This window comes from Herpailurus yagouaroundi, unplaced genomic scaffold (genome assembly GCF_014898765.1).
Source record: "Herpailurus yagouaroundi ecotype Mexico unplaced genomic scaffold, PumYag 140, whole genome shotgun sequence".
NCBI classification, from domain to species: Eukaryota; Metazoa; Chordata; class Mammalia; order Carnivora; family Felidae; genus Herpailurus; species Herpailurus yagouaroundi.
In genome coordinates this window covers 3,312,487-3,325,871 of record NW_024412395.1, presented here as the reverse complement: position 1 = coordinate 3,325,871, position 13,385 = coordinate 3,312,487, and the positions used below count along the sequence as shown (strand labels likewise).

General features: G+C 38.8%; 1 protein-coding gene across 7 annotated transcripts in view; it reads right to left on the bottom strand.

Moving 5' to 3' along the window:
- Positions 1 to 13,385, bottom strand: part of IWS1 (interacts with SUPT6H, CTD assembly factor 1) — a 50,047-nt gene that overhangs the window by 23,731 nt on the left and 12,931 nt on the right. For 6 of the 7 annotated variants that reach the window (XR_005790179.1, XM_040474745.1, XM_040474749.1 and 3 more), the window contains exons 3-5: positions 8,012 to 9,161; positions 6,172 to 6,364; positions 5,575 to 5,632 (exon numbers count right to left, since the gene is read on the bottom strand). Coding sequence is in view for 6 of the 7 variants with exons in the window: in XM_040474745.1 (XP_040330679.1) it covers positions 5,575 to 5,632; positions 6,172 to 6,364; positions 8,012 to 9,161 (1,401 nt within the window). In the remaining variant the exon portion in view is untranslated. The remainder of the gene's footprint in view (positions 1 to 5,574; positions 5,633 to 6,171; positions 6,365 to 8,011; positions 9,162 to 13,385) is intronic. The other variant, XM_040474747.1, reaches the window with a different exon arrangement.

Here is a 13,385-nt window from a genome sequence, read left to right as displayed (position 1 = left end):
AATTTGCCAGGGTTATCACAACTTTCTTATAGATTTTCTTCTGTATAACTGCTCTTAAATGTTTTGCTTTTTTTTTTTTTTTAATGTTTTGCCTTTTTAAAGTAATACATTCACAAAGAACAAAAATTAAACAGGTATCAAAAAGCATATAGCAAAAAAACTGACTCCCACGCTAGACGGTAGTGTTACTAGTTTTCTTAGGTCTCCTTCCAGAAATAGGCTAAGCCTATACTGATATACCTATTTGTACACATATGTATTTACTATCTCCTTTTATTATATAAATGGCAGCATACTCTACACACTGGGTACAGTACAATGTTCTGCACTTTCCACATTTAACAACACAATCTGGAGACCAATTCATATTGGCATAAAGTATTCTCATTTTTAAGGCTTTACACTATTTCACCCTATGACTGCAACTATTTGTTTATACGTTTTGCCACTGACATTTAGGTATATGTATTTGAAATTTTGTGAAATACCAAACTTTCCACAGAAGTTATGCTAATTAACTCTCCTTCCAGCAAAGCATAAATACACCTGTTTCCCCAGCTTCTCACTACTACAGGTATCAAATATTAATAGGTGCCAATATCTGGACTGAAAACTAAAAGGCATCTTTCTTTGCATGAATAAGGGTGAGCCTTTTTTTTTCATGTTTAAAAGCCATTTGTAATTCTTTCTCTATGGAACTCCCAATATCCTATGTCCATTCCTGTTGGAGCTTTGTCTTATTGGTATGGAAAGGCTCTTTAAAAATTAGGGAAATTAGCACCTGGGTGGCTCAGTCCGTTAACCATCTGACTTAGCTCAGATTATGATCTCACGGTTTGTGAGTTTGAGCCCCAGGTTGGGCTTGGTGCTGATAGCGCAGAGCCTGGAGCCTGCTTCAAAATCTCTGTGTCCTTCTCTCTCTCTCTCTCTCTCTACACCTTCCCCACTTGTGCTCTGTCTTTGTCTCTCTCTCAAAAATAAATAAACATTAAAAAAAATAAAATAAAATAAAAATTATGGAAATTAGCCCTCTGTAAATGACAGGGACAGCACAATCCTCACATTTGCAGTTTTGTTTTGTTTATGGTAATGTTTTCCAGGCATAATATTTTATTTTTATGGTCAGTCTTTTCTTTATAGCTTCTAACTTTCACATCATACTTAGAAAGACCTTTCCAATGGTTCACCTAGTATGCTGTTTTTCTCACTGAACTCAACCTATAACCAAGCTGATCGTTAACTCTCCAAACTAGAGAAACACATCTTATTCTTGTAAAATGCTGCTTAACTTAGTATGAGCTCCACAAGAGCAATGTCCACGCAATCTGGCATACAGGTTCCCAAATATTTGTTGAATGAATTCTTCCTAGTTTCCTTAGCTTCACTCTGCTATCCTGCTACCATCTTAGACTCTAAATTCATCTAGTTTCACTCTCTTACTTTAGTAATTAATGATGTTTCAATGCAAGACCTGTTTAACAAACATGTCTTTTTTCTTTAATCTTTTTTTTTTTGAGCAAGAGACTGCGAGTAGAGGAGAGGGGTAGTGGGAGAGACAGAGAATCTTTTAAAAAGGTTCCATGCTCAGCACGGGGCCCAATGTAGGGCTCGATCCCATGACCCTAGGATCATGATCCAAGCTGAAATCCAGAGTCATATGCTCAACCAACTGAGCCACCCAGGCAGCCTGACAAGGACATCTTAAATTTCTGGGTGGAAAGGATATTTTGTTTCATTTTGTAATGAAGTTCCAATTTCACTGCTTTGTACTCAGAAAACATTGGCTATACTTTGTAATTTTTGCAAAAGCTTGGTTTAAAATTTATATGGGAATGGGAAAAAGTAAAAGCCAAGGCAATCTTGAGGAATAACAAGCTTAGAGGACATATACAACCAAATATAAGCAGTTCTATATTAACAGTACAAGGATAAAGAGACCAAGAAAACAGAGAAGATACTGCTGAGACAGACTGGAAATCATAGACACTACATGTAATGACAAAGATAGCACTACAGAGGAGCAGGAAAGGATGATCTGGGTCAACTGGATATTCCAAATGGGGTGGGGGCGGGGATATACCTTGACTTTTTTTTTTTTTAACATTTTATTTATATATTTATTTATTTAATTAAAAAAATTTTTTTAACGTTTATTTATTATTGAGAGATAGACACAGAGCATGAGTAGGAGAGGGGTAGAGAGAGGGGGAAACACAGAATCTGAAGTAGGCTCCAGGCTCTGAGCTGTCAGCACAGAGCCCAACACGGGGCTCAAACTCACAAACTGCGAGATCATGACCCAAGCCGAAGTCAATCGCTTAACCAACTGAGCCACCCAGGCGCCCGTAAAACATTTTATTTTTAAGTAATCTCTATATCCAACATGGGGCTCAAATTTACAACCCCGAGATTAAGAGTCACATACTCCACAGACTGAGCCAGCCAGGGACCCCTTGACTTCTATCTCATACACACCCATTATCCATTACAGGTGAATTGTACAACTAAATGTGAAAGGTTAAAACAAGCTTCTAGAGAATAATTCAAAGAGAATATCTTTACGACCTTAGGGATAAGCAAAACTTTCTTGGAATTCAAAAAGTTTCACCATAAAGGAAAAGACATGCAAAGTTGATTTACATTAAAATTAAAAACTTGTTCATCAAAAGACTCCATTAAGGATGTGAAAAGGCAAGACAAAGAATAGGAAATAATTTTAACTTTTACAATCATCAATCTTTTATATTTGTATTCATATCCAGATTACATACAAAGACACTCTTCTGTGGCTTTTTGGTCTGCTTGTTCTATTGGCTACATTCCACTCAGAAAACAGATTTGTGTATTTCTCTTTGCAGCTGTCAACTTTTGTTGTGTATATACATTTCAGATGTCATAGTATATATACACAATTTTAAAAACTTTTTATTATGAAGTGACCCTCTTTATCTCAAATGTTTTTCTGCCTTGATCAAGGTCTGTCTCTCTGATATCCATATCCTGTGCCAGTTTTCTTCTGATTAGTGTTCATAGAGTATCTTTTTCCATTCTTTTATTTTCAACTTTTATCTTCTGTTTCATATGAATCTTGAAATGAGTATATAGCTATTTTGTAAAATCCAGTCTGACCATCTCTGTGCTTTAATTGGAGCACTTGATACATTTCAACTGAATATAATCAGAGATGTTAGTTATCAAAGCTTAAATCTGCTACCTTTACCATATACTACTTTCCAATCGTCCCCTGTTCTATACCTCTTTTTTTTTTTCTCTTGCCTTCTTTTGGATTAGCTTTTACTATTCCATCTTTTCCTCCTTAGGTTGGAGGCTACACATTCTATTAGTCGTCTTAGTGGTTGCTTCAGAGATTACAATGCAAAGTCTACGGACATCCTTTTACATATCTGTAAAGACCATGTCCATTCCCAATTTGTTACTGCTGTCACACGTTTGAAATTTTATACATATTTTAATCTACACTAGACAGAACTTTTTTTTTGTAGCATCAATACTCATTTAGATTTACCCACATACTTTTGTTGCTTTTTTCCTCCCTGAGTCCTTGACCTTCCACCTGAGATTTTCTGCCTTTCATATCTCCTTCCATTGGTATCCTGGTAAGATGAACTAGGAGGGAATCTTCATTCCTGACAAATATTTTTGCTGACTATAACAGAACATTGAGTTTGAAATTATTGGATTCTACTGTTTCTACTAAGAAGTCAGCTGTTACAGTCTAATCTTTGCCTCTCTGAATGTAATATTTTCCCCCTCTGGCTACTTTTAATATTTCCCAGTCTTTCTTGGTTTCTTGCAATTCTACTATGATGTATTTAGGTGTAGGTTTCATCATATCATTGCATTTATCCTGCTCATAATTTGTACTTCTAGAATCTCTAGCTTTATGTATCATTTCCTTTACTGCTTCTGCCACATTTTTTTCCTCTCCTAGGATTCAACCTATGTTAAACCTTCTCATGTATAATTTACATTTTATTCTTTTACATATCTTAATTCTTCATTCTAAATAGCTCCTTCTAACCTATCATCCATCATTTCACTCCTTTTCGAATAAATCTAATCTGTCGTTAAACTCATCCATGGAATTAATTTCAGTTACTGTAATTTTACAGTTTCAGAATTTTTACTCAGTTCTCATTGTTTGCTCTGACAAAATTTCTTACCTTTTACCTCCCTGAAGAGCTTTTTTTTAAGGTAACATCTTAAAAACTTGTTCTAGAGCCTCAAGGTGTATTTCTATTGTCTGAGGTCACCATTGTTTCTTTTTAACGTTATTGACAATTAGGTACCACATTGCATATCTGATAAACTACAGAAAAAATGAGGCCTGTGATGATGCTACCTTTGTCCTGAAGGGATTTGTTTACATATGTCAGGTGCCTGAGAGCAGTAGGCAAGAGTTAAGAGCAAGAGGTTTTCAAGGGTCTCCTAATCTCAGCAGGCTCTGACCTCCAAATACTGTCTCTTGAGCCCAGAAACTGTCAAAAATATGACCAACCTCAGGGCACCTGGGTGGCTCAGTTGGTTAAACATCCAACTTCGGCTCAGATCATGATTTCGCGATTCGTGAGTTTGAGCGCCACAATGGGCTCTTTGCTGACAGTTCAGAGCCTGGAGCCTGCTTCGGATTCTGTGTCTCCTCCTCTCTCTGCCCTTTCCCACTCTCTCTCTCTCAAATATAAACAAACATTAAAAAAAAATTCTTTTTAAAATATGACTAGCCTCTCAGCATGAACAGGCAAACATCCCAGAAAAAGCATTTTAAATGCTGAGCTTATCTCTTTTCTTTTTTAACTGTTCATTTTTAAAATTATTTTTTGTTATTTTTTTATTCTCAAGTTAGTTAACATACAGTGTAGTCTTGGTTTCAGGAGCAGAACCCAGTGATTCATCTCTTACATAAGACACCCAGTCCAAGCTTACCTGTTTAGGTATCTGTCTTTTGCTAGCTTTGGGCTTAGTAATTCTTTGTTACCTTATTCCTCTGCTGATGAGATTTTTAAGTATTTTATCTAGCTTTTCTAGTTGTCCTTAGCAGAAAGGTTGGTCCAAATTACCTAGCCTACCATAGCTAGAATCACAAGTTCCATAAGTACTGTGAATCCTTCTCTTCAGCATTATAACGTACCTTCTGTCGTCTCTTAACATGTTCCTTCCAATTAATTCAATTTTGCCTGTTACTTTCCTTCTATGCCTCTGTATACACTTTTATTCCACTTTCTGAATCCTTTCTTCTCGATTTTTCTACTGAATACACACTTGTTTTTTGTTTTTTTTTTTTAAAAAAACATTATTGAGAGAGCGCAAGCAGGGGAGGGGCAGAGAGGGGCACGGGGGATCTGAAGCGGGCTCTGCATTGACAGGCTGACAGCAATGATCCTGAACTCACAAACCTCAAGATCATGAGCTGTGCTGAAGTCCGATGCTCGACTGAGCTACTCAGGTGCCTTTACATACCTGTTTATTTCTACTTATTGGAATTACCTATTTGGGAACCACTGTCACAGAAATAGAAAGAGCATATTTAAAGAAATATCTCCATCTTATACTTACTGTAAATTCTTCTTCCTCTTCATCACCAGATTCTCCAAATATGTCTGCAATAAGATTTCTAGAAGAGAAGGAAATCATTTGCTTTCTTCTCATTTACACAGGAACCACAAAATCTTTTTCTAACAAGATACAATTTACGTATCATAAAATGTGCAGATCTTAAGTGTCCGTTTCAGTGGGTTTTGAGAAAAGACAACATTCACATAGCCATTACCATAATCAAAATATAGAACAACTTGATCTCTCCAGAAAGTTCATCCCTTTCCAGTCAATACCCTACATGAACATCTTAAAGCCAACCACCATTCTGATTGCCGTCATCACAGATTAATTTTGTCTGCTCTTGAACTTCACATGAGTGGAATCAGACATGTCCTCTTTTTCTTTCACTTAATATTCTGAGATTCATCTATGTTATAGTACATAACAATAGTTCAGGAACTGAAATCCTGAATCCCCCAAAATCATGCAATCGGGCAGGATATACTGTATCACCTCCCAATAAAATTTTAATACAAGTTTAAAAAACTTAAAAGACAAAGCCCTCTCTACCACCTCACATGAACCCTTGAAAACTCACGTTATGCTGTCACTTACTCTTCTTCGTTCCCCGACTCACTATCACTCCCAAACAGATCCTTCTCTTCGTTCTTCTTATCAGACAATTCTTCTTTTCCTGCTTCTTCTTCACTGTCAGAAGCTAGAGTCTTCTCTCTCTTGCCTGGTTTATCTGATACAACATCACTGTCAGAGTCATCTGCATCAGAGACAACCCGACTCTTCTTTGCTGCTGTGAAAAAAAAGTTCAAAATATCCTTAATCTTATTTGTCACGATCATGGTATTACTAAGAATAACAGGTGCTTTTAAAATGGCAGTACTCAGCAAAAATCAAAGGGCTCCTAACACACAGCTTAGAATAATAATTAAAAAGAAAAATAACTAGGGGCATCTGGCTGGCTCAGTCAGAGGAGCAAGAGACTCTTGACCCGAGTCATGAGCTGGAGCCCCATGCTGGGTGCAGAAATTAAATAAATACTTCATTTAAAAAGAACGGTACTAAAAGGTTCAGAGTCATATTACAATTATCTGTTATTGTTTAGGAAAAAGGGGCCAGAAGATGAAGAACGAAACTGTCAACATAAAAGTGGGTATCAATAGGCACCTTTCCTTTGGGGGAACAGAAAAACTGAAGACTGCAATGACATGCAGAATTAGAGTCCCTTCTATTTTGCTGAGTATTAGCAGCACTGAAAAGGTTTAGATATTCTTTTATGGAATCCCCTTACTTCCTGATCATCACTGGTCGGTTTGGAATTTCTCATCTCCCCCAGTAAACTAGCTGGCACGTGTGTGAGGCTCTTTTTCTTTCTCCTATAACTGCCAGGTCATAAGGAAATATGTCTTCTCCCCACTCAAAAGTAAGTTTCATAAAAAAGTAATCAAGGGGCGCCTGGGTGGCTCAGTCGTTAAGTGTCCGACTCTTGATTTCGGCTCAGGTCATGATTTCAAAGGTCATGATTTCTCACTCGTGAGGTTGAGTCCTACATCAGGCTCTGCGCTGACAGTGCAGAGCCTGCTTTGGATTCTCTCCCTCCCTTTCTCTCTGCCCCTCCCCTGCTCATGCTCTCTTAAAATAAATAAACATTAAAAAAAAGTAATGAAGTGAAAACTATTATCCATGAAAATAGGGGCCCAGCTAGCAAAGACTGGAAAGAGACACGGAGTCTCTAAATACAGTCCCTCACAAACTTCCTTGTACTTGGCAACTATTTGACGATGTTTAAAAAAAAAATTTTTTTTTTCCAACGTTTATTTATTTTTGGGACAGAGAGAGACAGAGCATGAACAGGGGAGGGGCAGAGAGAGAGGGAGACACAGAATCGGAAACAGGCTCCAGGCTCCGAGCCATCAGCCCAGAGCCTGACGCGGGGCTCGAACTCCCGGACCGCGAGATCGTGACCTGGCTAAAGTCGGACGCTTAACCGACTGCGCCACCCAGGCGCCCCTTGACGATGTTTAACAAGACAGGTACCCATGGAAGCTCAGTCACTATCTACATGGGATCTAGCGGATTAACTGTCAGATCCACAGCCAAGTCTGCACCCAGCTGGGTTTGCACATAAACAGATTTCTTTGAAATATTACTCTTCCCCAAAGAAAACTATCTTTCATGTTCCCATGGAAACTCCATTAGTTTACTGTTTTGAACCAGTAAGACCTTAACCAATGCTCCTAAAACAACTCAAAGCCAATTTAACACTAAGATCGGCCCCTGAAAACCAAGCAAAACTAGTGTCCTAGTGATATTTTAGAATATCAAGTTGAATGAGATAGTAGAGATCTAACATTTCAGAAACACACAGAGCTTCACAGTCACAAGCTCAGACAAGAATGAAAACTATGCACAAACAGTTCAAAAAAGGAAGCATCCTTACATGCTTTCTCTTCATCTTCACTGTCAGAAAGCACAGCAGCTTTTCGCTTTGCTACTTTCTCCTCTTCCCCGACTTTTTCTTCATCTTCGTCACTGTCAATTTTTGGCCTTTTGGGTTCCTCCTCCTCACTGTCTGAACTCTGGATCCTTTTTCTGTCTATATGGCTATCTGAACGAAAGGAGTCCTTCTGCATTTCTGCATCCTCTCCCTTGTTCTCCCCATCGCTGTCCTCGTCCGACTCTGGCTTCTCTTTGTGCCTGGAGGTATCCTCAGTTTCGGAATCACTGGCGGGTCCCTTCTGAGGCTCCTCGCTCTCAGAGTCACTGACTCGGGGCTTGGGAAGATCCTCATTTTCTGAATCACTGGCCTGGTTCCTTGGGGGGTCCTCACTTTCCGAATCACTGACACGGGGTTTGGGAAGCTCCTCATTTTCTGAGTCGCTGGCTTGGTGCCGTGGGGGTCCCTCACTTTCCGAGTCACTGACACGGGGCTTGGGAAGCTCCTCATTTTCTGAGTCGCTGGCTTGGTGCCGTGGTGGGTCCTCACTTTCTGAGTCACTGACACGGGGTTTGGGAAGCTCCTCATTTTCCGAGTCGCTGGCCTGAGTCCTCTGAGGCTCCTCACTCTCCGAGTCACTGACCCGAGGCTTAGGAAGCTCCTCACTTTCCGAATCACTAATTCTAGGCTTGGGAAGCTCCTCGTTTTCGGAATCACTGGCCTGGTGCTGTGGGGGCTCCTCACTCTCGGAGTCACTGATTTGAGGTTTTAGAACATCCTCTGTTTCAGAGTCACTAGCAGGACTTTTGGGGAGCTCTTCCATCTCTGAATCACTGGCAGGATGCTTTCTAACATCTTCATTTTCTGAATCAGTTGCGTGCCCATTAAGAAGGTCCTCATTTTCCGAATCACTGACAGGTAGCTTCCTGGTCTCCTCGCTCTCAGAGTCACTCGCACGCTGATGAGTGTCCTCATTTTCAGAATCACTTGCAACAGGCTCTGCATGCTCCTCAGATTCAGAGTCACTGTCCTTTTGCCTTTGAAGCTCCTCACTTTCAGAGTCACTGGCATTAAGGTTTGAGGGGTCATCATTCTCAGAATCCGTCACATGATGTCTTTTGTTGAGGCCATCCTCTCGATCACTAGGTTCATTCTAAAATATCAAGGGCGAAAAAATTAGTAAAGTGCAAGAAAAACATTTAGTAGAGAAATGTTAAAATTTCTCAACATTTTTTCAAATACAGGAATATGCACACGTCAAAAAAAATTCTTGTTCCACACCTATATAGAAACACCCCACTTTAAAGAAGACCATCTACCTGTGAAATGGCTAACATGGTTTAGATCCCATAATGGGAAAAGATAAACAGTTTTCAGCAAAACAAATGTGTAAAGCATGCCACCAGATTACTATACAGGAGGCTTATATCCTGAAAAGCTAGCCAAAAAAAAAAAAAAAAAAAAAAAAAAGCCTGACTTTTCCACATAATTCTAGCTCCTAAAAAATGTATTTTTCACAGAAATACAAGCAAACATGTACCCAACTTCTTTTTTTTTTTTTTTTTTTTAATATTTAATACTAAGAGAGAGAGAAAGGGGGGGGGGGAGGGAGAGAGGGAAGGGGTGAGCAGCAGAGAGAGGGAGACACAGAACCTTGAAGCAGGCTCCAGGCTCCGAGCTGTCAGCACAGAGACCAATGCAGGGCTTGGACCCACAAGCCATGAGATCAGACCTGAACTGAAGTCAGACGCTCAACCAACTGAGCCACCCAGGCGCCCCTACATGTACCCAAGTTCTTCTTAAAAGAAACATTCTTGGGTTCTATAAAGTTAAAATTATTTTAAGAAAAAAAACTATGAAACTTTAAGGGTGAAATGATATGCAGGGCATATTCTCCCAGGAGAATCTGAACAAACAAGGAGAGGGGTAGTTAGTTCACACCGACTAAGCACCTAGTAACAGCCCAACTCCCAGGCGGCTCTCTCCTGCTAGTTCATTTACTCCTCACAACAGTACTTTTCACAATAACAAAACTGAGGCTTGGAGCAGCCTGGGTCATACACCTAGTAATCCTGGTACAAAAGTTTAAGGTTTAGGAAAAACGTGATATAACTATAGCAACATAATGTTAAGAGAAATAATCTGAGAACAGAGAGTATGAACTTGATATATGTATATTAGAACTACATTTTTCCAAATGTAAAGAACAAGATATAAAATTATATATACACCAAAATACTAGTAACTGGGATCTGGGAGATTTTTTCTCATCTAGTATTTGAACTTTCAATAACATGGTGATTAATATTCTGTTTTAAAAAGTGAAAGTGTTTCTGTGACTTTTCCCCATTAAAAATGTTCTGAGCCAAATATTTCTCTTTAGAATATATGACTGACATTACCTGAAATTACCAGAGATGAGTTTTCAAGGAGCAAAGAATTTTTAATAATGTTTATGCCCACCAGCATGCTATGAAATAATTCAGTGACAAGATAAATGGCAAGAAAAAGTCTTCAGAAAACTTGTCCTTTAACTTGCCTCCAGCTCATTTAAAGTATGCTGTGATAGACTACAAAACATTATACAACAAGCTTTGAAGCCTAAGTTTGAGGGGGGTTTTTCTGTCCATATTTTAGGACCATCTCGACAGCACAGCATTCCAAATAAACAATAATTGCTGAACATATTTATTCAAATAAAACATGTGCAGGGAACTTTCTAAAATCATAAACTTTTCAAGTTTCCTACAGGCACTTTTCTTTAGCACTGGGCATTCAGCACAGCACTGGATTCCTTCCCAGCCATACATCCTATTATCCCATTAAAATAGGTGTTTATAAAATGTGATATAAGGACAGGAAAAGTAACACAGACTCTTGCACTACAGTACAATACTCCATATATTGCTAAAAGTCTACTTGAAAAACTATCTTAATGGTCTTTAACTATGAAAATATAATTTAGAATGTTAAGTCCTAAGAAGGCAGGCATTTTTGGCCTGTTTTCTTCATTGAGGTATCTTCAGAGCACAGAATGGATTCTGGCATATATACACCAAGTGGGAATACATCTGACCCTTGAACAACATGGGAGAGGAATGTAGGAGGTGCTGACCGCCCCCCCCCCACAGTTGAAATTTGTAACTACTGACTTCCCAAAACTTAACTAATTAGCCTACTGCTGCCTAGAAGCCTTACTAATAACTTAAACTGTCAATTACCACATATTTTTAGTATGTTATATATTTTATATACTATTTCTTATAATAAAGTAAGCTAGAAAAAGTGCTATTAAAGAAAATCGTTAAGGGGGAGCTTGGGTGGCTCAGTCAGTTAAGCATCTGACTCTTGATCTCAGTCAGCTTGGGCCTTGATCTCAGGATCGTAGTTCAAACCCTACAGTGGGCTCCGCAATAGGTGTAAAGCTTACTTAAAAAAAATAATACTAAAAACTAAAAAACTAAAAAAAAAAGAAAATAATAAGGAAGAGAAAATACATTTAAGCACTGTATTTATTAAAAACAAAAACATAGGGGCGCCTGGGTAGCTCAGTCAGTTAAGTGTCCGACTTCAGCTGGGGTCATGATCTCGCAGTTTGAGAGTCCGAGTCCAACATCAGGCTCTGTGCTGACAGCTGGAACCTGGAGCATGCTTCAGACTCTGTCTCCCTCTCTCTCCGCCCCTCCCATGTTCATGCTCTATCTTTGTCTCTCAATAATAAATAAATGTTAAAAAAAAATTAAAAAAAAAATAACAAAACACATATAGGGGTCCCTGGGTGACTTAGTCCGTTGAGCATCTGACTTCAGCTCAGGTCATGATCTCATGGTCCATAAGTTCAAGCCCCACACTGGGCTCTATGTTGACAGCTCAGAGCCTGGGGTCTGCTTCAGATTCTGTGTCTCCCTCTCTCTGCTCCCCGCCCCCCCTCAACTAGTGCCTCTGTCTGTGTCTCTCTAAGGTAAATAAACATTAAAAAAAAATTTTTAAACACACACACCCAAGTGGTGCTACGCACTTTAAACCCATGTTGTCCAAGGGCCAACTATAATTTAAAGTGAGGAATAATTAACTATGTGCAAGGTGCTAGGAGTCAAGGATGAACATGTCTCAGTGCCTGAAGCTGCTTTCTATGAACCAGCCAAATGTATCATAACAACATAAAGTAGTATGTGCTGTCATGAAGGTATGCACAATATTGTGAAAGCCTACAGGAAGTGATCTATAGGAGACTGGGCTTTAGTAAGTATGCAGACAAAAGTATTTACAACTAGTTTGTAATGACAGAGTTAAAAAAAAAATTAACGAGATTATTGAGGGAAAGCAAGACATACAGGCACCAGAAGAGGCCACTAAAAGCAGGAGGCAAAGGGAAAACTATAACCAGCTTTCGAAATGCTGTCCATGACATACCTATGACAGAATTCTAACAGTTTGTTTGTGTGTGACTCAATTTATTTTCGCTGTAAGCAACAGAAACCATCTCTGGCTTATCTTCAGAAAAAAAGAACAAAAGAACAATATTCCCAGAATGTAAGTGCAACTGACTAAAGACTCAGAAAGGGTAGGAACCAAGGCAGCTCAGAGAGCTTAGAAAAGGGAACTTGAGGACTTTTCTGCTAGAGCACAATCAATACCATGATTCACTCTAACCATGCCAAACTTCTGTGTCTGGGCTCTAAATTTTAACCTCCCAGGACAGATGATCCAATTGGCCATGGCAACATCAGATGTTGTGACTCAGTGTTCACTGGGTTACAGCCACAGCAGGGACACAGTATTGGGAGCCGATGCCAGAGAGGGAAGAGATACCATGAACTGGACAGTCATCCTCAAACTTACCTGCTGCACTCTACCCTGGATTTCTAGACACACGGTGTATACATTCTAAAACAAGCAACCATGACAAGGACATTACATACATAAAGGTTTGTGAAACATGAATTCTCATCAATTTTTGAGGAGTTTCATAAAAACTGGGTGTCTATTCATTATATGTAACATGGTGAAGACAAAAAAGTGAGAAATTACTGCAGTAAGAAAGTGCTAGTCGACAGACTCAAGTTAGAGAATTCACTTAGGCAATGACATCACAGGATTTAGGAAAAGAATCCATTAGAAATGATACAATTATGCTTAAAAGTCATCAAGACAATATTCAATATTTTTAGACTGGTTTCAACAATTAGTGTAAGTTGCAAATTTCAAAAATCCAAAATACAGTTCTTTAAAAGTCAGGTATGAATATAACAAATCAATAGTAGAAACTGCCATTTAAATGCCATGTTCTTAATAATTTAAAAAATTCCCTAATTGCTAATTGCCAAGGAAACTGACCACTCTGAGGTTTCTCAGAAGCTTTAGAAATGTCTATAAT